The 21,455-nt window shown below is 49.6% G+C and overlaps 9 protein-coding genes across 9 annotated transcripts; 5 read left to right on the top strand and 4 right to left on the bottom strand.

Moving 5' to 3' along the window:
• Window position 1: 1 nt before the first annotated feature.
• An06g00650 (uncharacterized protein) lies at window positions 2-449 on the bottom strand (the record flags this gene model as incomplete). The annotated part of the gene is made up of 1 exon (XM_059748028.1): window positions 2-449. A coding segment is annotated over one exon (448 nt), but the record flags the coding sequence as incomplete, so codon positions are not given.
• A 643-nt stretch (window positions 450-1,092) lies between these two features.
• An06g00640 (uncharacterized protein) lies at window positions 1,093-3,613 on the bottom strand (the record flags this gene model as incomplete). Its single annotated transcript, XM_059748027.1, has 9 exons — window positions 1,093-1,553; window positions 1,617-1,988; window positions 2,045-2,098; window positions 2,291-2,426; window positions 2,477-2,985; window positions 3,040-3,183; window positions 3,245-3,288; window positions 3,351-3,479; window positions 3,534-3,613. 9 exons carry the CDS (start codon window positions 3,611-3,613, stop codon window positions 1,093-1,095), a joined length of 1,929 nt encoding a protein of 642 aa, XP_059603791.1.
• Window positions 3,614-4,500: 887 nt separating this feature from the next.
• Window positions 4,501-5,981, top strand: An06g00630 (uncharacterized protein; the record flags this gene model as incomplete). The annotated part of the gene is made up of 3 exons (XM_001390853.3): window positions 4,501-4,773; window positions 4,820-5,824; window positions 5,880-5,981. 3 exons carry the CDS (start codon window positions 4,501-4,503, stop codon window positions 5,979-5,981), a joined length of 1,380 nt encoding a protein of 459 aa, XP_001390890.1.
• Window positions 5,982-6,460: 479 nt separating this feature from the next.
• An06g00620 (uncharacterized protein) lies at window positions 6,461-8,316 on the bottom strand (the record flags this gene model as incomplete). The annotated part of the gene is made up of 5 exons (XM_001390852.3): window positions 6,461-7,041; window positions 7,111-7,417; window positions 7,486-7,734; window positions 7,793-8,050; window positions 8,110-8,316. The coding sequence occupies 5 exons, from the start codon at window positions 8,314-8,316 to the stop codon at window positions 6,461-6,463; spliced, it is 1,602 nt and encodes a 533-aa protein (XP_001390889.1).
• Window positions 8,317-10,689: 2,373 nt separating this feature from the next.
• Window positions 10,690-11,722, top strand: An06g00610 (uncharacterized protein; the record flags this gene model as incomplete). Its single annotated transcript, XM_059748026.1, has 5 exons — window positions 10,690-10,809; window positions 10,860-11,357; window positions 11,404-11,459; window positions 11,590-11,627; window positions 11,706-11,722. The coding sequence occupies 5 exons, from the start codon at window positions 10,690-10,692 to the stop codon at window positions 11,720-11,722; spliced, it is 729 nt and encodes a 242-aa protein (XP_059603790.1).
• A 321-nt stretch (window positions 11,723-12,043) lies between these two features.
• Window positions 12,044-13,148, bottom strand: An06g00600 (uncharacterized protein; the record flags this gene model as incomplete). The annotated part of the gene is made up of 3 exons (XM_001390850.3): window positions 12,044-12,583; window positions 12,636-12,970; window positions 13,037-13,148. 3 exons carry the CDS (start codon window positions 13,146-13,148, stop codon window positions 12,044-12,046), a joined length of 987 nt encoding a protein of 328 aa, XP_001390887.3.
• Window positions 13,149-16,163: 3,015 nt separating this feature from the next.
• Window positions 16,164-16,689, top strand: An06g00590 (uncharacterized protein; the record flags this gene model as incomplete). The annotated part of the gene is made up of 2 exons (XM_001390849.3): window positions 16,164-16,319; window positions 16,375-16,689. 2 exons carry the CDS (start codon window positions 16,164-16,166, stop codon window positions 16,687-16,689), a joined length of 471 nt encoding a protein of 156 aa, XP_001390886.3.
• Window positions 16,690-17,738: 1,049 nt separating this feature from the next.
• Window positions 17,739-19,615, top strand: An06g00580 (uncharacterized protein; the record flags this gene model as incomplete). The annotated part of the gene is made up of 2 exons (XM_001390848.1): window positions 17,739-17,794; window positions 17,857-19,615. The coding sequence occupies 2 exons, from the start codon at window positions 17,739-17,741 to the stop codon at window positions 19,613-19,615; spliced, it is 1,815 nt and encodes a 604-aa protein (XP_001390885.1).
• A 233-nt stretch (window positions 19,616-19,848) lies between these two features.
• On the top strand, window positions 19,849-20,683 carry An06g00570 (hypothetical protein; the record flags this gene model as incomplete). Its single annotated transcript, XM_059748024.1, has 5 exons — window positions 19,849-20,198; window positions 20,293-20,398; window positions 20,444-20,507; window positions 20,547-20,572; window positions 20,627-20,683. 5 exons carry the CDS (start codon window positions 19,849-19,851, stop codon window positions 20,681-20,683), a joined length of 603 nt encoding a protein of 200 aa, XP_059603789.1.
• Window positions 20,684-21,455: the final 772 nt, after the last annotated feature.

Here is a 21,455-nt window from a genome sequence, read left to right as displayed (position 1 = left end):
CAATCTTTGTCGGCGAGGGGGTGGCATGGTACGACACGCTCATTAATTTCCACCACTTGCTCAGGCAATACTCCGGGTCTAGCCATTGAGAGATCGAAGATATTTGGTCGTGATTGGTCGCCAATTTTCAGCAGGTCACGGAAGCCTTTGGTGGTGAGGAGCACGGACCGCGCTCCCTTACGCTCCAGCAGCGCATTTGTAGCGACTGTGGTTCCCATACGTAAGCTTCCAATGCGATCGAGTTTCAACGGCTGGCCTCGCGGGTGTGGCTCGCCCGTGACGAGCTCAAGAATCTGGCGAATTCCCTCCGTCGGAGCATCTTGGTAGTGACCAGGGTCGACGGAGAGCAGTTTGAGGATGATGTCGGGGCGACCCGGGACCACGGCGTGGACGTCAGTGAAGGTACCACCGCGATCGATGGAGATGGTGATCTTGTCTGACCCGGGCATGATGAAGGGGAGGATAAAGAGGGATGGAGAGGAAAGAGGGAGGATGAAGAAAGACGAGAAGGAAAGGAAAAGGGGTATCAATGGCTGTTTTCAACTCCAGCATGGGATTGAGGGGCATTCCCCAGGTTAAAATAACTGGGGGATGCGATAAGCCATTCCGCTGTCGTCACCGGACCTCCCACTATGTCCGCAATCGTTCATTGGTCGTGAGTCACGTGTCGGCCCGATGCAACCCCGGATCGGGGCTGCCGGACCGATCAGGCCGAATGCGATAACGGATGCTGATAACATTCCAGATAAGCATGGGAGTAGAGGGATTATTCTTGTCGGACATGTATTATAGTGGATATTAGATCAGATAGTCATATTCACAATGCATTTGTGAGTGAAATTCGACCCTTTACTGAAAGGGTCATTTTTCTGCTGTTCAAAGTGGAACGCTCTCCATTGAAATAAGTTACTTCGTACGTTGCGGGTACTACTGAGTAGTAGTAGAACAACTGCCAGGTAGTGATGATATATATTTCAACACGAGCAAATTCAGGCACCACACACCACGCTGACTCGACTACGAATACAGAAGATAAAGGACGAGTAATGTCAGAATTATTCAACTTGTTCACTGTATATACTAGAGGGTATTTCATTTCTTTAAAGTATTCTCAATCCAATCAGTATCCATATCAATGTCAATCTGGCCTAGAACCTCCTCCCACAGTCCGGGATCGTCGTTGACATCAAAGTTAAACGAGATCTCCTGCATCGAAGGTATTTCTTGCTGTGGGGTCCAAGAAGCCTCCCCCGTCGGGTGATCGACTGCGTTCTGTGACGGCGTTGGCTGCTGTGTGCTATTGGGCGTAACGGGCACTCCCGCAGCGTCTCCTTGCTTGCAGCTCTTCTGACCAATAGAAGATCGTAATTCAAGAAGAAGGGAGTGACGAGCAGCCAGGTTGGTGTTGCCTCGGTCAGCCATGCTGCGAAGCAAGTTTATCGATATCTCCATCGCTCGTGCATTAGCAGAGTTGTATGGGAATGCGGCATTGACCATCACAAGTAAAAGGGCGGCGGAAAAGATGTACTCTCCGTCTAGGTAGCCGTACGTAGCTAAACACAGTATTAGAAAAGGAGCCTGAAGATGAGTTTAAGCAATTGGCGAGATAGACATACCGACCAAGTTGTGTTTCGCTGCTGCATCCATTATAAGGGTGGTGGCCCGAGCTGCTGCCACGCAGCTCTCAATCACCGCTACGGTGTTTTGCGATAGCCCTTCTTTCCAGTCCCGGGTTGCAGAGCCCCCTTCTTCAGCATCGAGCCGACGTTGAATGACGTAGAAGACCAAAGGCCGTGCGGTCATATTGACACAGGAATAAAAGTGTAAAAATATCGAGACCGACTCCCGATTGATGTGAGTACCCAGTGTGGAGAAGTCGATACGGAGACGATCAGGTATACGTCGCAGCCAGTCGGAAAGCTCATCCGTAATACTTTGCACAGACGCTAGCAAGTTCGAGCCAGATCGTGGCTTCTTGCGATATATTTCTTCGTAACATGTCAACGGAGTCTCTGTTTGAGGCAATGATGAGTCGGTCACAAACCTTCGCCTATCCTACCCAAAATCCGAGACAATTGTGTATAGTAGGTAAGAACCACTGATGGCCAAGGGACCACCTCAGTTGCGCTCTAATTAATGTTAGAAGAAATTAGGTGATAAAATTCCTCATTACTTACTGCAGGCTGCGGCCATGTTGTACCAATATCCTCATCGTGGATCGTGATCGGATTACCAGATTTCACAGACAGAAGTCTATTACGGGTTAGTAGGTACTATGGGCGAGAGGGACGTGAGAGTAACCGATCCAGACTATACACCGACCACCAAGCCCGCCGCCGACGATTCCGATCTTCTTCATTAACGTCTGGGTCAAGGACCTCTTGATGAAGTCCCAGTGAAATGGCCATGCGAAGAGCAAGACCGATCTATATGCCCTGCATTAGCGGTTGAAGTTATCGCGTGGAGGGGAACTCACATAAAGGAACGCAGCATCTCGACGATTGAGATTCTGCATATAGTACGCAACGTAGCAAAGAACCTCCACGAAGAAGATAGAGCCTTCCTCGTGAATGTCGGGTAAGAAGCGTAGTGCATGTTTAAAATACTTGAATCCCGGAGGCCCGTCATCTCCAGACCATTGGTTCACCGAATACATCAGGCCGAAGGCTATGACTAGTAAGACCTGGCAGTAGACTAGACACGACTCTCGACTGAGTGCGTCTGGAGGTTGGCTGTAAACGAGATGGAGTCGCTCTTCGAAATCATGGGGCTGAATCAGGGAAAATATTGTTCCAATATAGACATACTGTACCCAGTACAGTCGTTTAGCGTACTCGAATGGGGGTAATTGGGGTAGAACCCGAGGAGCCGAGCGACGTAGAGATAGAGGGTCATCGTACAATGGCCGCATATCCAATGCTAAGTTGGTTGATGAGGGATTTAGGCATTTCGCCAAATGGGTGGTGGAAGATGCCCCGACATAATCTGTCCATTGATCAGCTCAGCTACGCAGGCATCGGGACCTCAAGACAAGCTCACGATGTTCTCCTGACCGATTCAAGAAGACGTGCCCTGTCTCGTTGTACCACCAGTCATCTCGCTCGAGAGGCACCTCCACATTATTGTAGGGACTGCTCTGGATGGACGTAGGGGGGTTGGGGAGAGACAGTGGGCGACCTTCATCTACACGAAGCGATTAATCAGTCAATGTGACGATAAATGAAGATGGAATGATATTTCAAACCTCGACGGCTGGCCTGTGCCTGGGCGCGAAGTTGACGAAAGTAGCTAAAGAATGTTGGTCACCTATTCAGGCATCTATTCCGTTCCTTTCAGGCTTCCAGGCTCACCTTTCGGGAATCGAGACGCGCTTCTCAGCTTCCGAGTAGACACACTGTTGGCCCACCTCTGCACATGCAGCACATGGATAGGGTGGGTTGCCAGCACACCGGGTCTTTCTGTTGCGGCATCGGTTACACCTACAAAAGGATATTAGCTGACTAGTCTAGGACCCTAGCATATTGCTGACGCACGCGACCATCGACCGTCTCGCATTGGGCTGGTGCTCTGCAGCTCGCTGCTGCAGCCCACTTCGTCCTTTTCTCTGAGCCATGGCAGACCGCACTGCTATTGATAGATCACAATCACCATGTCGCACACTTTATTGCAGGGGATTGGTGAGTCTGAAGCACTCTAGGCTTGCTGTTGCGGATGCTGCCCACGGCTGGAGATGCCGATCAACGTCCACAATATAGCGGAGATGAGGGGACCAGACACGGGGGATGGATCTCACCGGGTTTGGAGAAGGAGTGGCTGGAATACACACCGATCCAACAACACTGATGGGAGCTCGGACTCCACCCGATAAGTGTTCCTATGGTGGATTGTAGCCAGCAGTTGGCGCCCAAGCCAAAGGACTGCTCGATTCCCGCGCGATCGGCCTTTCCACGGTCAAGCGTGAGATGGACTTAAGGCGGGCTACTGTGCAGGCAGAACTAAATGCCACCCCTTGACAGGTTGCTATCTTCATCCAATCCTACGACCTCATGAGAAATGTCGATGACTTTGACTGTGATCAGACGACTTATCTGCCGTTACATTGCGCGACCCCACATTGTGTTGTGTTGCAGCCAAACAATGCTGGAAGCAGAGTGGCCGCACCTCGGCCCGACCGACAACGGACCCCCCTGAGGGGCACCAATTCTTATCACGTAATGACCTGGTGCCATTATTCACACCCAGGCACTGCCGGTTTAAAGTTCTGGCCTGAACCCACTCGTGTGCGGGTGCCTGGGGACCTTTTAGACGTGTCGCGTATCTTGGAGCCCATGACTTCACTGCCGGCCTGCTCCGATTCATTTTCTCGACTCGGGATATCGCGGCTGTGAGAAATGGGAGACGATGATGTGTTTATCCCGCCAGAGTGTCATCATCATTCGATATAACCAAAACCATTCCAATCACTGTGCCGGACAATGAACCAGCATTCCAGCTTCCGCCATGGGGGTAGGCGCCGTTGCAGTTCTACTGCTCGCCGTGCTGACAGTCTTGCGCGCCCTCCGCAATTATAGTCGTCTACGTGCTATCCCTGGTCCTTCAGTCGCTGGATGGTCGGACTTTTGGCGCATATGTGTTCGCAATAAATCTCACTATGGCCGGCGTCTGTCGAGTCTTCACCGGATATATGGCACGGTTGTGCGGTTGGGACCGCGCTTCCTCAGTGTCGCAGACGGAACGATTATAGGTCATCTAGATCATGGGGTCGATGGCGGGGTACGTGTTCAGCTGGTATTTGAGTGATAGTTGCTAATCCTCGCAGTCACCAGAACTCCAACATAGAAATACAATACCCCTGAATAGCGTCACCATCAGCTCGGACACTCTCCAGACAACACATCCTACCTGGGAACGCTCTCAGGGGATACCCGAGTACGAAGGGGTAATCGATCCGTCCACGAAACAACTCATCAAAGCGATACGAAGATACCGTGTGTTGGATATAACCTCGTCACTGCGCATATTTGCCACGACGTTTATAAACCAGCTTACTGCTGATGGTTTGCTGCAAGAAAGACATAACAACTGGAAGGGAAGCGGAAGCAGATGGCTCAGTGTATTCTCAACAGTTGAATACATGCTCATCCGAAGCCCGGTGACGGCACTGAAGAGAGATCGCGGACGTCGGCTAGCAACCTGTGCAACCTTACCAGTCGCTGCGCCTACTGTTTCTGTCGGAGAGAATGGTGCAGGTAGCTCAACTGGCACTTTACCTAGCCAACAACGGCAGTGCGATGGAAGCCGGACGAGGCCGTCTCCTAATGCTGTGCGTGGAGCCCATGGTGCTGCGGCTACATTCGTATCGTTGTTCTACTTTCTATTGAGGCACCAGGACTCTCTTGATAGACTTCGGTTCGAGATAGACACTTCGTTTGGCATTGGATCGCTGTCAGACATACCTCGGTGGAGAGAGCTGAACAGATTATCCTATCTTGACGCCGTGCTGAAAGAGACGATGCGGCTGTCAGTGGATTTTGAAGAGGAGATCAAAGCAGCAGTAGATGGTGTCACAGTGGCAGAGTTTTCGGTTCGCAAAAACACGATCCTAACATGGAACTCCCATGTCCTGCATTTCGACAATGAGACATTCGGGAATGATGTCCATTCATTTCGACCTGAGCGGTGGCTTATGGCAGATGCGCAACAGCGAAGCCGGATGGAGCAGGGTTTGATCTCCTTCAACCGCTGCGTGCGCGACCATCCCGAAGCCCAGGTGGTTTGGATGGAATTGAAGAAAGTTGTTGTCTTGATTCTTATGAAGTTTAATGTAAGTTGCTCGAGGGAAATACTGCCAGCTCATCACTAACTAGAATTGATAATAGACGCAGCTTCTTCATGCCGCAGAGCCTAGCATTGACGCTGAAGACAATTTTACTCCGCCTTCTCTTATGGTTGGATTTACCCCGAGAGTTCCTGGATTTTGAGAGTACCAGCTTGTCCGACGCACCTCTCTTTCATTCTTCTTTTCTTTTCCAGGCCATTGATGCCATTTCGCCATCTTTGCGTTTCGACTTTCTTAGTTAAGATACCCAGATAAAGCAATTGCCATACAATTCTTGCCTGCATTCACAGCCTTCTTGCCTATCTCAGAGCGACTATTCACGAATTTACCATATAACGAAGTACTGCAAAGAGACACTCCATGCTAAGCTTTCTATACGACAATTACCCTCTACAAGCAATGCCAAGATCCGGGACGGCGCGTACAATCGCGTCAACCAGCGGCCGCTGACCAGCACTCGTCTACCACCTACATGGGCATCAACATACCCAGCAACCCAGAAGAAGACCAAGATGATCCCAATGAACTCCATAATTCACTACTATAGTACCAATTTCAAAAACATGCCCCATACTACAACCACCCCCTCACCTTCCACCCACAACACCCCAAATCAACCCACTACTCGTTCTCATCGACCCCAATCTCCGTCGTCTTGAACTTTCTCGCAGAAATCTTTCTCTTAAACAGAATATCTGCCTCGCGATACGACCGATGCTTCAATTCAGGCAATCCAAAGTACGCTCCAACCCACACCACCAGCGCCGTGCATCCCCAGACATACCCGCACTTGCCGGCCAAGTTCCACCCCGTGGTATTCAGCATCCGCGAGGACAGATAAATCATCGGGATTTCAGTGATGTAGTACGCGGACCGTCCAACAGCTGTGCTCAGCGCGCGGAGTCGCACCGACGAGGTCTCGGAAATGATAGTGTATGAGATGGGGCCTTGTGCGCCGGCGTAGACCACGGAAATGATCACGCCGAGACAGGCCTGCGCGTAGTTCGTCTTGTGGTTCTGTGGTACGGAGGCGATGATTCCGAGGATGAAGAGGAAGGTGATGTTTGTAGCGGTGCCGTAGAGGAAGACGGTGCGGCGGCGGAACCATGAGGTCAGGACCCAAGAGACGGCATTGGCGACGAACTGGAGACAGGTTGTGATGAGGTTCAATTGGAAGGACTTGTCGGCGGAGATTCCGGCCTCTGGTTACATATTAGTTTCAGAGAGTCTTCGACGATACGGACCGTTGACAATGTGGGGTGGAAACTCACGCTCGAAAAAGTATGTAGCCTGGTTCGCGATCAAGTTACCCGCAAAGTTCTGCGACGCATAGATCAGGCAGGTAATGATTGTCCGTCTGCGATCGGTACCCTTCCAGAGGTCGAGAAGTGTGGGGTTACCGCCTGTTTCCTCTTCGATCTTGACTGTACGTTCGATCATGGCGAGGGATTGGTGGGCTTGTTCTTCGGTTTTGGCGCCGAGGCGTTTGATGGATTTCAGGGCTTCTTCTTTGCGGCCGCGGCGGATGAGCCACCAGGGGGATTCGGGGGCGAAGAAGAGGAGGACCATGAGGGGAGTCTAAAGTTCATTGATTGTTAGTGTGTTGTTGTGTATTAGGCATTGGAGGAGGGTGGAAGGGAGTGTACCGGGAAGATCCACTGCAGGGCAAGTGGTGCGCGCCATTCCCATTGCGTTTCGAGAGAGTTGTAGCCATATGTAGCACCCGCGACAATGATGGAACCAATGGACCAACTCATTTGCAGGGTCGCGGTGACTGCAGCGCGGAGGGGGAGAGGGACGACTTCACTGGCGTAGGCTGGGGAGTTGGCGATGAAGAAACCCCATGGGACACCTTCTAGGGCTTGGCCGACCACGAGGAGAGTGAGGGAGTTTGCCTAAACAAAAATGTGTTAGGTGAGGTGGAAGTGACACTGATGTAAGCAAGTCACTTACGAAGAATGAGATGAAAATCGTCGCGTTCATGAGAACCAGACCCAGCATAGTTGTCCAGCGGTATCCGATCTTGTTGGTGATCGGTCCCGCCAGATATACACCCACGAAGGCACCGCATTGACCAGACTGGAACAGAGCACTCTGCCATTTGGTCGGGATCGCATAGACACCCGGTGAGGTTTCGACGCCGAAGACCTTGGAGAAGTGATCAAGTGCGACGAAATTAGTGTTAAGGAACATGTCGAAGGATTCCATGACCTGGGGGTATTACTATATCAGCATTACGAATAGTCTGGGCGAATGTGGAAGAGACTCACAATGGTAAAGCACATGAGGAACGCCCAGAAACAAGCCCAAGGGTACTGCTTAGCAGCCTCCCAGACACCCATTTGATGCTCGTAATTCTCACCATCAAAGGCTTCATGCATAAGATCGGGGTTGTCTAGAACCTCAGACTGGTGGATGTCCACCTTCTCGCTCTGAGGCTTCTCATCCCGCTGTTCGGCGACGCTTTCTGCCGCCATCTTGTCGGATTTCAGGCTCTACCACCGTGTCACTTGAGGGAGAGCTACGGGGGAAAAGAAAGTCTCACGGGGGGGGAGAGAGGGAAAAGCGTCGGCCAAAAGGGCGGGATCCAGGTCTTAAATTGACTTGACTATCCTACCCATGTAACTGTGTGACCTGGGAGTGCCGCCCGGCGTTTTCCCCCTTTCCACCACAGCAGGAATAAGCAGCAAGGAGCAAGTGAAATGCAGGCCTTGAAAAATACGAGCTAAATGAACTCAAATTGAGACAAGTCTAGGTCACTAACGTGGTTGAACATGTGGTTGCTTTCTCCACAAAATTACCCCATTGGCCCGGGCAGAAAGGGCTACTAGCTGGAGTCCACCAACATTATCCAGCGATGACCAGCTTTGCGGGGGAAATGCCAATTGGAGATGCGGGGCCCCAGATGACTCCTGAGATCCCGCATGGACCTCGATTCTGTAAACCTCGGCTGGTGGTTGGCGGAATATCTCACGCCACAGCGCGTTGGGATTGGTTGTGAAGGACTTAGCTAGGGGCCAGGTTACAAGCCTTTGGTGTTACTGAATCCTTGCAATAGGAGGCCATTCTCGATTCTAGCTAGTTCCGGGCAAGATATTAACCACGCGACACGTGTGTGGTAGCATCAATCCAGTTGTTTTATGTTGAACAGTGACACGAAGGGATTAAGACTTCGCGTTTTGTCGAGCGGTTGCAAAACTAAATGATCTGTAGGTAATGTTCTGAGTGCTAAGAATATACCAAGCCCTGCCAAGTAGTCATTAAGCCCCTGCCGTTTTCTAGGCTTTTCTGCCGACCCCCTCGGCTACGTGCAGAGAAAAGCATTTTCAGTCTCAGTGATGATTCACGTTTTGGATCACTACTCAATCAAGCCACTTGTGATACATTGACCAAGCTTTGATTTACGCGTGACATGGTGGTTGCCACTAGCTACATTCAGATGGTCACATTTCCTGGTTGCAGTAGTAGTAGCTGATTTCCCGTGGAAAAGCAAGCCGCGGCTGGCTGGATTGGATACAGCGCCACCGCTTGTTTTTGTTAATCCTGGGCCTCGTACATGGCATCCCTCTCACCGGCAAGGCATTACCTATATGTTATTTAATGTTCAGTCGTTACACAAGAAGACATAGGTAATGTGTCGTGACCTCGCTCCCATTCTCTGCTTCAAAGCGCATACATTAGACCATGAAGCTCTAGTTAATCAGCAGCCCCCGATTACTGTATCTAACCGAGGGATGTACAGACCCGGCTAGACGCGTTTCATTAGGCAAGGATGAAGCTGAAGCCTTTACGGACTAGTGGGTGATATAGGATCCCGCCACCTGCGGGCTAGCGCAAACGCAACACAGACCTTAGGAGTCACCACCAACCATAAATTACTCTCAGGCAACCCATATCATGCTCATGTGAATTTAACCGAAGCTCTTAACAGCCCGACGCTGGGGCCGCACCTCTGACAGCTCAACGGTAGCTTGCCCCAACTCCACGTGCGTGGGCTTGAGGCTTTATGAAGCTTTCAAGCTACTGTACAACCTCCTTTCTCAACATTACGCCACCATGCTATGGATGCAAGGCGTCTTCATCCGCGTAGCGGGAGAGAAGAGATGCGTTGATGCCTTAGCATGAGGTTCTTCGTTTCTTAGTAAGTCCTGTCGCTATTCGCACATCACGAAAAACAATCACAGCACTATCCACTTCCCCAAATAATACAAGTTATCATGATCCTTGGTAGATAGTGCATCTCTTCCAAGCAATTTCCCGGGTTTTTAGTTCCCTTCGGCTAATATCTGATGTGAAATAACCAAAGTTATCACACATCTTGAGTAATAAGAAGCCTTCCATCTCAATATGGTCTGATCTCACCCGAAACATATTTCCCATACTTTTACGAGCACTAACGATAAGGTTGGCCTTGTTGATGCTGTGCTTTCAGTCCGATAGGGTTAGACTGATTGATGAGCTCACGTGGCCTGTTCCCGTTCATCATGGCGGAGCATATGTAAAGCCCTGCAAGGAAACAAATAGCGGACAGGACAGCTGACGGTAGATCCCACTTTTGACACTGCATGCGATCGGCCTATTGTTATCAGGACTTATGATTAACCATACGCCGTAGTCGATATAGTATGCAGTTGTTGTCATCAGCGAAGTGACTTGTTCTAACAGTACGTCCGGATAGGGCAGAATCCGAGTCCAGTCGATGAATGGCAGTTATGCCTCGGGCACTAAACATGACATTGAATTTCTGCAAGGGATGAGCAGTCTTACATCCCTCAACCACTGGATAGCCAAGGCAGCATACAACTCACAAGCAACCCTCATCTTCCACTCGCAAATTTCACCTAGCCCTCATGTCTAAAGAGATTGAATTGAACCCATCCGAGGTTGAATTCCTCGAAAAGCTAAAGGAGAGCAAGTATTCCGTGGTATTCAAAGTCCGTTTCAGGGAAAGAACATGTGTCATGAAGGTGGTAAGTAATTATTCCCATCCCGTCACTGCCTTGTCACTTATGATCAAAAGTATCATGATAGGGGGCCGTCCGAGTGGGATCCCCCTTACCGGGAAGTCAATATCTTCATCTCCGAGTCTACCGCCTACCATCGACTACAATCGAAGGGCTTATGCCAGAGGGGCGTTATCCCAGACTTCTATGGAACAATTAGAAAGATCCAACCGGCTAATTGGCCAAGTCTCAGCATGTTCCTTAACGACAAATTACCGCCCAATGCTATCCTTATCGAGTATATTCCAAACCTGCAGCAAATCGACCTATCCAACTACTCACCGAAACGCCTGGCTAAATTCCGTGAGATTCTCGACAATATTCACGCGGCAGGAGTTCTCCATGCCGATCCGAAGCCTCGCAATATGATGGTGTCCTTATCGGAGGACGACAGGGTACTCTGGATAGACTTTGATTCTGCCCAGACATTTCCAGAGGGTGGTGATCTGTCGCCAAGACAACGCAAATGGATTGAAGGAGAGGATGAGATGGTGGATTATTTTGTTGATGCCTTGGTAAGATTTCGTCTTTGTGCTACTGCTTTGGCTGACTGTTGAACAGGCGAAAGATTTCGAAGAAGGAAAGCTGAATCGCACAATTTCGTACTATTATGAATGGTACGTGTAGATAGAAAAATAAGGGTGAATCATACTATGTAGTTCCTACTCGATATAAGAGCTTGGTGCTTTGAATAGAGTTTTTTAATTCATACTCCAGGAGTAGTAGCATTGATTCTTTGGTTCTTAGCACTATATCAGTGTTTTTCTCAGAGACCCAAGCATCAGGTACGTAATGAGGAGACGGTGCGATAAGGTGATGGCAACCATTCAATACTAGAGTCTGGCTTTACGATATGCTTCTAGAACTGCAGCACAGATGAGCTTTCCCCGAATGGAAAACCGTGTCGGAGAGATACGGAAAAGGTGTTGTTTACGAGTATCACGTGCGGCATGAATCGGGCTATACCGGATGTATGAAAGCGCATGCGACAAATTGCAACAAAGCCTCGCGCCTCCTCGCAATCAACAAATCGTAAAACAGTGTCATTTATTTGTCATAACTTCATACATACATTCTTTTCTTTATATAGTTGATAGTATACCTATCATATATCAAGGAAATTTGACCAAGTGTCCAGCCTGGCCAACGCTATGGGTATCACCGGAAAAGGTATTTTTAGTAGTCGTGTGGTGGGCATTTCTCATGCAGCCCAGGCATCTTTCAACACCTTCTGTCCCCGAGCAAGAGTCTTCGCAGGGACTTCACCTAGCCATTGTGGCTCGAGACGATCAAGGTTCGCCTCGATTTCCCAGGCGCGGCCACCCTCGACGTACATAGAGGTGCCGTTCAGTGAGTCGTCCACGAGGACACCAGCAGCCACCTGAGCGACCTGGAGGGGAGAGCTGATGGGGAGACCCTCCTCTTCCCATCGGTCGCACAGTTTCTTCGTTACAGCAGGATGAGTCTGGGTCATCCAGGGGCAGATGGTGTTAATGCGAAGGTTGTGCTTGTAAGGGTGGATAAAATAGGGACGCAGCGAGCGCATCAGGCCTTGCACACCGTGCTTGGCTGCCTGGTAAACAGACACTCCCGGGGTCTCCTTGAACCCTGCGGCGCAAGAGAAAAGAGTGATGGAGCGATCCACACCCGGGCCACGGTTGTGGCGGAGGTAGGCGCCAGCGAGACGAACGACGTAGAGAGTTCCAGTGAGGTTGACGTCGAGGTCTCTGGTGGATGGGGGCTTATCATTGTTAGCAAGATCACTCAGGAGGTAGGTGCTGTGGGTAGCTTACCTCGCGCACAGCCTGAAGGCTTAGAGCATTGTCAAACCAATTCTCCTTTGGTTCCATACTGCCAGCAGTAACGACGACATGGTCAATGCGCTTGTAGGTCTTGAACGTAAAGTCAAAGAGATCCAGCACAGATTGGTAGTTTGTGATATCGGTCTCTTGGAAGGAGGAGCGCGGAGGTTTCGGGGGACCAGAGGGGTCCCAGTAGACAGGCCATTTCTCGCGACACTTCCGGCTCAAGGGTACACCGGCAGTAGAATCAATGTCGCCAATGCATACGTAGGCGTTGTTTTCACAGCAAAGCTCGACAAGACTAGCGCCGATACCATTGGCACCTCCTGTTCCAAACGTGGGTTAGCATTGATAATGGATGAGTGATGGAAGACACAATGGGAAACACGTACCCACAATGAGAATGACCTTTTCCTCCAAAGCCTCCCGAGTGATTTCAGGGTGGAACTGGGTGATGGGGGTGGCCGAATTGGAGGAGAGAACGGGCTCAGTAGGAGCGATCATTGTGATAGGTCCGATAAGAAGAGAAGATGGTCTGATACGAAGTAAATTAAAGAAAGAAGGATAGAAGCACGACTCGAGGCCAACAGCTGGGGTTTCAAGAGCCTTATATGCGGAACGACGGACGGATTGACTCTTTAGAGGCCTGTATTTAGCACACCTCTCCAAACATAGCAGGCAACGAGAACATGTGGTCTCAAGCCAATTAAGATGCAGGAAGAAGAGCTGCTCGACTTTTGGGACTTCTGGTCTGGTGGGGGCTGTATCGGGAAAGTGTAACTGTCGATGAGAGAGCGGGATGAGATAGGCGGCGCAGCTGCACCAGACTCGGATATCGTTGGACGATGCTGAGGGGGACTCCACCAAGAGTGCCATTCTCCGCCTGCCAGACGTCTTATCCACAGTGGAACGATTGATCGGCGATTGCGGGGGGAGGATGAGAGGATCCGGGGAACATCTGGAAAAGTGGGTTTCTTGCTCGAAATGGGGACATGTCGAAGAGAAAGATGGCAGAAAGAATCGCAGTTGCCGATGGATAGGGAAAGCGAAAGGAGGAAGTCGAACAAAAGAGAGAAGGTTAGACGATTCCGAGTGCCTGGCAAAAGTCCCGCTCGCTCTCCGTGGATCTTGACTTTCCCCTCTCGGATGACCCCAATCCTATCCCCGTCTCCTCCCACCCATTGCTTCCCTTCGTCTGGTCATCCAAGCCGCTCCGATGCTTGGTGCAAGTGAATCCTTACCGTTTTCTAGTCACTACCAGGGGCACTGCCGCTTCAGGAATAATTCAATTACCAATTACTGCAGTGTCTACACCCCCTCTTCCTCGCCATGGAACATGAAAAAATCACTCACCCTCCTTAACAACAGTTGAGGAATCATGGATCAATATCCCCCTGGCCCTACTCATCCATCCTTGGTTGGCCTCCTGCAGTCGGTTGGCATCCCGTCAGTCACCCTGCGCAAGCCCGAGGCAGTCAACAATAATACAGATGGCTCAACTCCATCCCGAGCCGAGAGAGGACAGCCAGCCACGGAGCGGCCAGTGCAACCTTGCAATGTAGCCTCGACAGCGTTGGCGTCGGGGCAATGCAGGGATGTATTTCTCGCCATCAATTGAAAATGATCCTTAATCCGTTACGGTTACCGGGAGAATTGGCGGCCATTGAAGATGGTTGACTTGATTGGCTAAGGCCGTTTTTAGCAGGATACCGAGACGTCATCCCAGCGACGGGTGCAATGCATTCCATCCGAGGCTGATAGGCGCTGTGAGGGCCTATCACAGTAACAGGCAGGTATCGCGCGACACCACTACCAGTGCTGCCACTCGGAAATGGCCCTTCATTAGCCTTTCATGTCATGGCGCATCCTGCTGTGGCCTGTGCGCAATTGAGTTCCGTATCACTTTGCCTTTCGAAACATGCAGCCGGTTTCGTAGGAGCTTACTCTCTACCGCTGGATCCCCATTGTCTGCGCAATCAGATGCAGCTCGTAGAATTCGTCAACACCCGAATATACATGTACGTTTAGGAGGCATCAATAGTGATGAAATAGGCTTGCCGAGGGAACTGTGATAGGGTGAATTGGGGGTCCGATGCCCGGACAACGCTAGGGGTGATTACGGAAGAAGCAGCATCCGAGACGTAGTCGGTGTTTGCTAAGACCTTCATTTCAGCCAGCAGCAGCTAATCCCAGACCGTCATCCCGCCGGATGGACTTTGCCTATCTTGTTCCATCTTGCAGCATCTGCGGACTACCGTACTCCGTCGGGGCTGGTGCTTCATGCTCACTTGAGTGCAGAGGCAGCTGAAGGTTGACAATGATCGGAGAGGAGAATGAGGAGATCGATAGGGACGACGCAGTAGTGTGGGAGTGGATCGGCCGAGGATTCCGATGGAATCGCATCGATACTTCGCCGCCTGTACTTTTATTGTGGTTCCCCACTGGCTCCACTAGGCAATTGCAAGTACACAGCCTGTCAAGCCCACAACAGCATGGTGCTCAGTGCCCACAAAGACTATCTGGTTGAAGATCGATCGGCTCAAGCATTAAACATTTGCCACCTCCAGATCTGTCCAAGTTGATCCTGTTTATCGTCGGTTATGATAACCGAAAGTGGGTTACGGGGTAAGCTGGTACTAGACGGTTATTATAGAGGAAATAATGTCTATTGTTCGAATTTCTCAGAGTGGACAAGTGACCAGTTTCGGAACCGCTGGGACGATTTGTCGTCAGTCATTGATCGGCTCACTATTGGGCTATGGAGCATAGTCCGACACAGACTAAATGACGAGCCTATCACCTCCCATCCAAAGCGTGGTCACATCAACCTAAACCTTTGACTGACATATGCCAGCGAGACGGATGTTGCGGAGATATGTTATGGTACTATGAGCTTTGTACCTAGAAGCTCTGGCTGTGTCGCACGGTCTAGCGACCGGCAGACAGGCCCTTCCAACTGTTCATTACGCTGGATGGTTTATGGGCCACAAGTGAGGCTAAGCGTGGCTTGTCCTTGCATTCCATTGTCATGCCTCAGGCACTAATCGTGGCCTGATAAACGTAGCCGTCACATGATCGCTGGGTTCCATCAGCGATGCATTACTTACCGCCTTGGAAGTGTCCAGAAGGTCTTCTTTCTGGCGAACCTTCATAAAATAGAACGCATCAATTATCAAAGATGAAGCCTGGACCCTGTTGCTTATAAAGATATGACCCATGGTTGAGACATGCCAAAAGCGGGCAGCCGATGGGGTTACATGATGGCATGGTCTACGTCACCACCCGAGCATCCAGACCCTGCCGGTTTATAAATTGATTACCATGTGCAACCCTGGATGACACACGCCGAATTCGATGGCAACTGCTGTTAAAATGAACAGCTTGTCAAGGTGCTTGGGGAAACAATTCACACAATACGCAAAAGCACCCGTCTTCAGGAAGTGCAACACGATCCCATTCCGTCTTTCCGGCATTTCTGTTCGAAGTTACTCAGACCGAAGCTCAAAATACAACGGCAACATGACTAGTCAACCTCCCAAGAATGAGATGGTGTACATGCCAGGGGTGATGTCACCCAACCGATCGTTCGGTGTCTTCCGCAAGGTCCTCCACACTGGCCTATACTCTCAATTCGTGGCCATGGAAGTCCCCGTCAATGGCGAGATTGGCGACGAGGTTAGTCCATCTCTTAACGATCAATGCGAACAGATAGCTAAGTTAAGATCACCAGATCCACACCGTTGACCAAGTCCTCATCTTCACCCATGGAACCGGCAAGGCAATCGTTGCCGGAAAGGAACAAGAAGTTCGGCAGAACGATGTCGTTATAGTCCCAGCCGGCACTCAGCATCAGTTCTTGAATATCGGAAACACGCCGCTCGAAGTGGTTACTATTTATTCTCCAGCAGAGCATGACCCGCGAACGGTACATCAGACCAAGGCAGAGGGCGATGCACAGGAAGAGGCTGGCGAGGATGAAGCACCAGAGTGGAGTCAACGGAGCAAGTCGGAGAATGAGAAGATTGGGCTGGTCAAGGCCCCATAATCGGCATCATGTATGATGAAATTATAAACTGAATATAATTATTACTTTATGGTCTATAATTACGAACATTTCGCTCGCGCGCGACAAATACGGCAATTGCTTTGATTCGATACCGTCATGCGTCGGATAACTCAATATATCATGATAAATTTATATTAAGCAACTCAACTCCAAGCAACAAGCACAATTATACAATAGGGGTTAGTGATGCCTATCGAACCCTGATGCTACTGACCTCGGAGTCTGCATCGCTTGTTACCTCAGTTGATAAACCGAAAATACTTGTCACATAATACTGTAAGCATTCTCCGTCCTGTGGCTTGCTTAGTCTTAACTCCTGACTTAGTAGACGAACTTCCATCTTTAAGGACTCCGAAACTACTTGGAAGATACCTTCTTACATACTAAACAGATACGGAGTTAGCCTTTGATCAAAGGAACCAACAAAAGCTCAACCCCCTGGTCCCATTGAAATACGAGATGTTGACACCATGTGCTTTGTCTTTGTTCTTATACGTTGACATGGCGATTTTCAAAATACCTCTGACAACGACAGTAGGCTGACTTGATAGGATTCGAATATAGTCAAACACCAGTAATTGACCAGGGAATATAGTACGTGGATGATATCCGTCAGTGAAGAGAAATTCTCCGGAATGTTACGATATGTGCAGGAAAAATCCCAGACATTTCGCTATCTTTCTCGCGGATAAACACCAGGCCTCTGGAAAGATGGCTGATTCGGTAACTTTAGTTATTGCATCCTATTTCCGACCCATTTTTCCATTTATTTTATTGTTTGACTAAGTGTTATAAAAGTGGTCTGGATCTGAAGTTCCCCTCCTGCCCCTCTTGTCCCACTTGCTGCTATTGGATTCTACATCTGAGCAAGCCCCGGTATCCAATCGACAGTAGGAGCTGCTCCTTTGACATCAATCATATTGCACCAACACACATCCTGCCAACAGTCTTCGTGGTCATTCACAACAGAACAGCTTCTCTCAACGAACGTGAATCAAAGCTCCACATAATACGGACCTGTGCTCACAATGGACGAGAAGGAAAGTTTTGAGCAGTGGTATTTGAGGTTAGAAGCAAAAATACGGTATGTCATCCAAGTTCTGAAGCTAATTACAGATTAGAACAGCAAGCTTATACTATGAACAGAAAAGTAGAGGAAGAGAAAAGACAACTGGAGGAAAGGAGGTATTTCGCGGAAGAAGGGCAGCCTGAGCAGGAAAGGCAATTGGAAGAGGAAATTAGGAAACGCGAGGAGGAACTCGCGCAACATGGGGGACTTAGGAAACTTAAGGAAGAGGTCAGGTATCTTCAAGAACAGTACAGGCAGCATGAGGAGAAGATGAGGCAGCATGAAGAGGAGATGAGGCAGCATGAAGAGGAAATGAGGCAGCATGAAGAGGAAATGAGGCAGCATGAAGAGGAAATGAGGCAGCGGGGGGAGAAGCCCGAATGGCTTGTTCAAAAGACAACATTCTTGGAATATATCCAGCACTTGCACGAAGCTCTTCCAGATCCGCTGAACCTTGCACCCTGTGCAGACACACACAGAGATATACTCAAACCGAAGGCAAGAGTCTTTCCAGAGCGGCTTGAGCACTGGTCCGAATGTGACAATCAGCAGGAGCAGATTTACCGGCTTATCTGTGAATTCTTTGAGCCAACTGATGGCCCGCCAAAGCGAATTTTCACACCCATTCATGTCATTCGAGAGAATGGAGAAAGAATGAGAAAAAGATCAATAAGCTTCAAGGAGGATCTTGAGATCTATTTACAAGATTCTGTGCAAATGCAGATCGGGCATATCATTGAGGAGATCTGCGCCATTCCTGCTGCCCGTGCGGCCTTTCATCTTGGGGGCGACCGTATGAGATACGTCGCTTCCCATGGGGAGCTGCGTTCGCGTGCACCAACGTGGATCGAGGACAGTGAGCGATGGCCTCCTGGACCCGAGTCATTTTGTATTCATGATATGGAAGATGGCAGAAGAGGAATTGATGCACGCTTAAGGGGCGAGTTTATACTCCCCAACAAGCTGACCATGGAAACACTCCGTGCAGGATTGTGGTCGATGGATTCCTATGCTGAAGTCTTACACAACGAAGTGGTCCCACCGACAGAAGCGGAAAGGATCACACGCAATGCAGCGCGCCTGGCAGGCTCAGCTCTGGTCCAGCTTTACAACGAAATGATAAGCTATGGGTTTGAATACGGGTATATAATCACAGGAGAAGCATTGGTCCTGCTCAAAGTCCCCTACGACAATCCCTCAACCCTTCTCTATCGCGTCTGCGAGCCGAGTATCGAAACAACGCCAGGGAACCCTGATGGGTTCTTGCGGCCTGTGACAGCCATCGCGCGAATACTATGTCTATGCTTGATGAGCTGCGCCTCGCAGACCCGGAGTCCTGATTGGTGTATCAAAACAAAAGCAAGATTATCTACTTGGTTGACCGGGTTTGATTATGAATACTTCATTCAGACTCAGAAGTTCATGCCATCGGATGACTATTCAGGCACGACGACTCTTTCACCGCACTCCATTTGCTGTCAGGGAACCGCAAGAGAATTACCGATTCGACCCCGTTCCCAGACGAGCTCCGTCGAAGGTACACAGCAACCTTCCCGAGAGGAAGTACAGATTGGTGAAACGTATTACGCATCAGGGCACAAATGTCGCCTTATCCAGTCCGGATCTTCGGCGTCGCCTGCGCCGGAGCAACAATCGAAACGGTCGAAACGCCCAGAGACTTCATGCAGCACCAACCCCCAGCAAGATAGACCGTTCTGCACTCAAATATGTCTGCTTGGCTTGAAGGAGAGCAGAAAGCTGGACGAAAATTGCCCGAACGTGGAACTCACCAGCAGAGCGGAAGTGTCCACCACGCCATCACAGCACAAGGCCTGATCAGACTTATCAAGCAGGAAGTAGATGAATGTCTCGATTGCAATAAACCAATGGGCCGCTGTGGATTATCTGGTACACCATTGAAGATCACTTGCGCTAAATACGGGTACACCGTTGTCGGGAAAGGGACCACCTGTTTCATGTGGCCGCAGCTAGAACGCGAAGCAGATGTGTATCAGATCTTAGATACTATACAGGGCTACGATGTCCCCGTATTTCTCGGCAAAGTCAATATGCAGCAGACGTTTCACTTACATGGTGTGGGGAAAATTCGGCATATGCTGATGATGGGCTGGGGTGGAGAGCCAATTGACGAGGCCGCATACGAGCAAGGGGCTTACAAGAAATACTTGAACAAGGCTTTAACCCCAATTCGGGATCTCGGCGTCCTGCATGGAGACCTTTCGGCGGGGCATATTCTCTGGAATGAGGAGCTGAATCGGCTTATGCTCATTGACTTTAATCGTTGCAGGCTGAGTCTGCCGGACCCCGTGGAGTGGAAGCCGAAGTGGTTGACGGAGTGGGATTCTCTTGCAAAGGAGGAGAAGGACCATCATCGTCAGCATTGTTCGTTTCATAGGACGTGCGTACATCCGTTGACTAGGAGTGTCCGAACGAGAAGTTTGATGTGTGCTGATGCTGCCTCGCTGCTTTCTGGCTATTTTTATGTACATTAGTATGACATATATGCCGGTTGGTTGGATATTTATATTAGATCAGTATGATGCTTCTCTTGATTACAACCATCCTCGAGCTAGTGATCGACCAATTCCTCTTGTTCCTGTATGTTTGGCTCTATAAAGATAAACTATTATCACTTCCGGATAGATTGGAGCCACTACCAATCCAAAGAACGCTATCGATATTTCTACTAGTCCTATCCACCCGACTAGTAGGCTGACCATGTTTCAACCTTCGCGCTGAAGCGCAGATAAGATCAAGCCTTACTTATTTTCTGTAAGTGCATAGATAGTAGTAGCTACCGGAGACTGAACAAACGTGTTGTATTAGATGTTTTGGCATATTCATTCAACCTCATCCATTAACTTATATGCTTTAGGTTCTTGACCCGAGACCTTCCTGTCTTCATACATATATATGCCAAGTTATGTTATATACAGAAACAGACAAAGAGAACAGAAAAGAAAAAAAAAAGACAAGAAAAGAGAGAAAGAAAGAAAGAAAAAGGAAAAGGAAAATAAGTAAATCAACACAGATTAAAAGGAACAAATTAAGAATTTAAATATTTTTTCCTTCCTTGAATGGATATGAGATAAAATCAAAAGAACTACTACACTTATTTCACCAACATCTCCAAGTCATGTGCCGTGCCTCAACATCAGCCCTCATCACCTGCCCTCTCCTTTGTAAGCAACCTCGGAATTTAGCGAGTACCTAACCCCATCCTAACTTAGCGTAGTCGCGTCCACAATCCCCCAAAAGCAACCTAACCCTCTCTCTCTCTCCCCGGCTTTTCTCCGGACGATTCAGACCCGCGGGGGGCCACGAAAACTGATTGGCCCGAGCCAGAAACGAATGGAGCCCTCCGCATTCGGCTCGACCCGCCCATGCGGAGGAGCGAGCCAATGGACACCACAAACCACAGACCAGGGGATATTAGGGGTCTGGGCACGAAGATGTGGTTGGTAGCAATCAAACCTGATGACGAGGCTGTGGCTCGGGATTACTTGTTTTTGCCTACTGCTTTCTGGATGGGAGGGGAGGAATATAGCCTAAGTGGGTTGGTATATTAAGTACTACACTGCATTATTTCCTCCGAATCGCGGCTAAAGGGGGTTGAGTAGCCAATCGTGGTTTGTTTGCTCATTCATGGCTTCCA

Source organism: Aspergillus niger (genome assembly GCF_000002855.4).
Source record: "Aspergillus niger supercontig An06".
NCBI classification, from domain to species: Eukaryota; Fungi; Ascomycota; class Eurotiomycetes; order Eurotiales; family Aspergillaceae; genus Aspergillus; species Aspergillus niger.
This window is presented reverse-complemented; position numbering and strand designations above follow the sequence as displayed.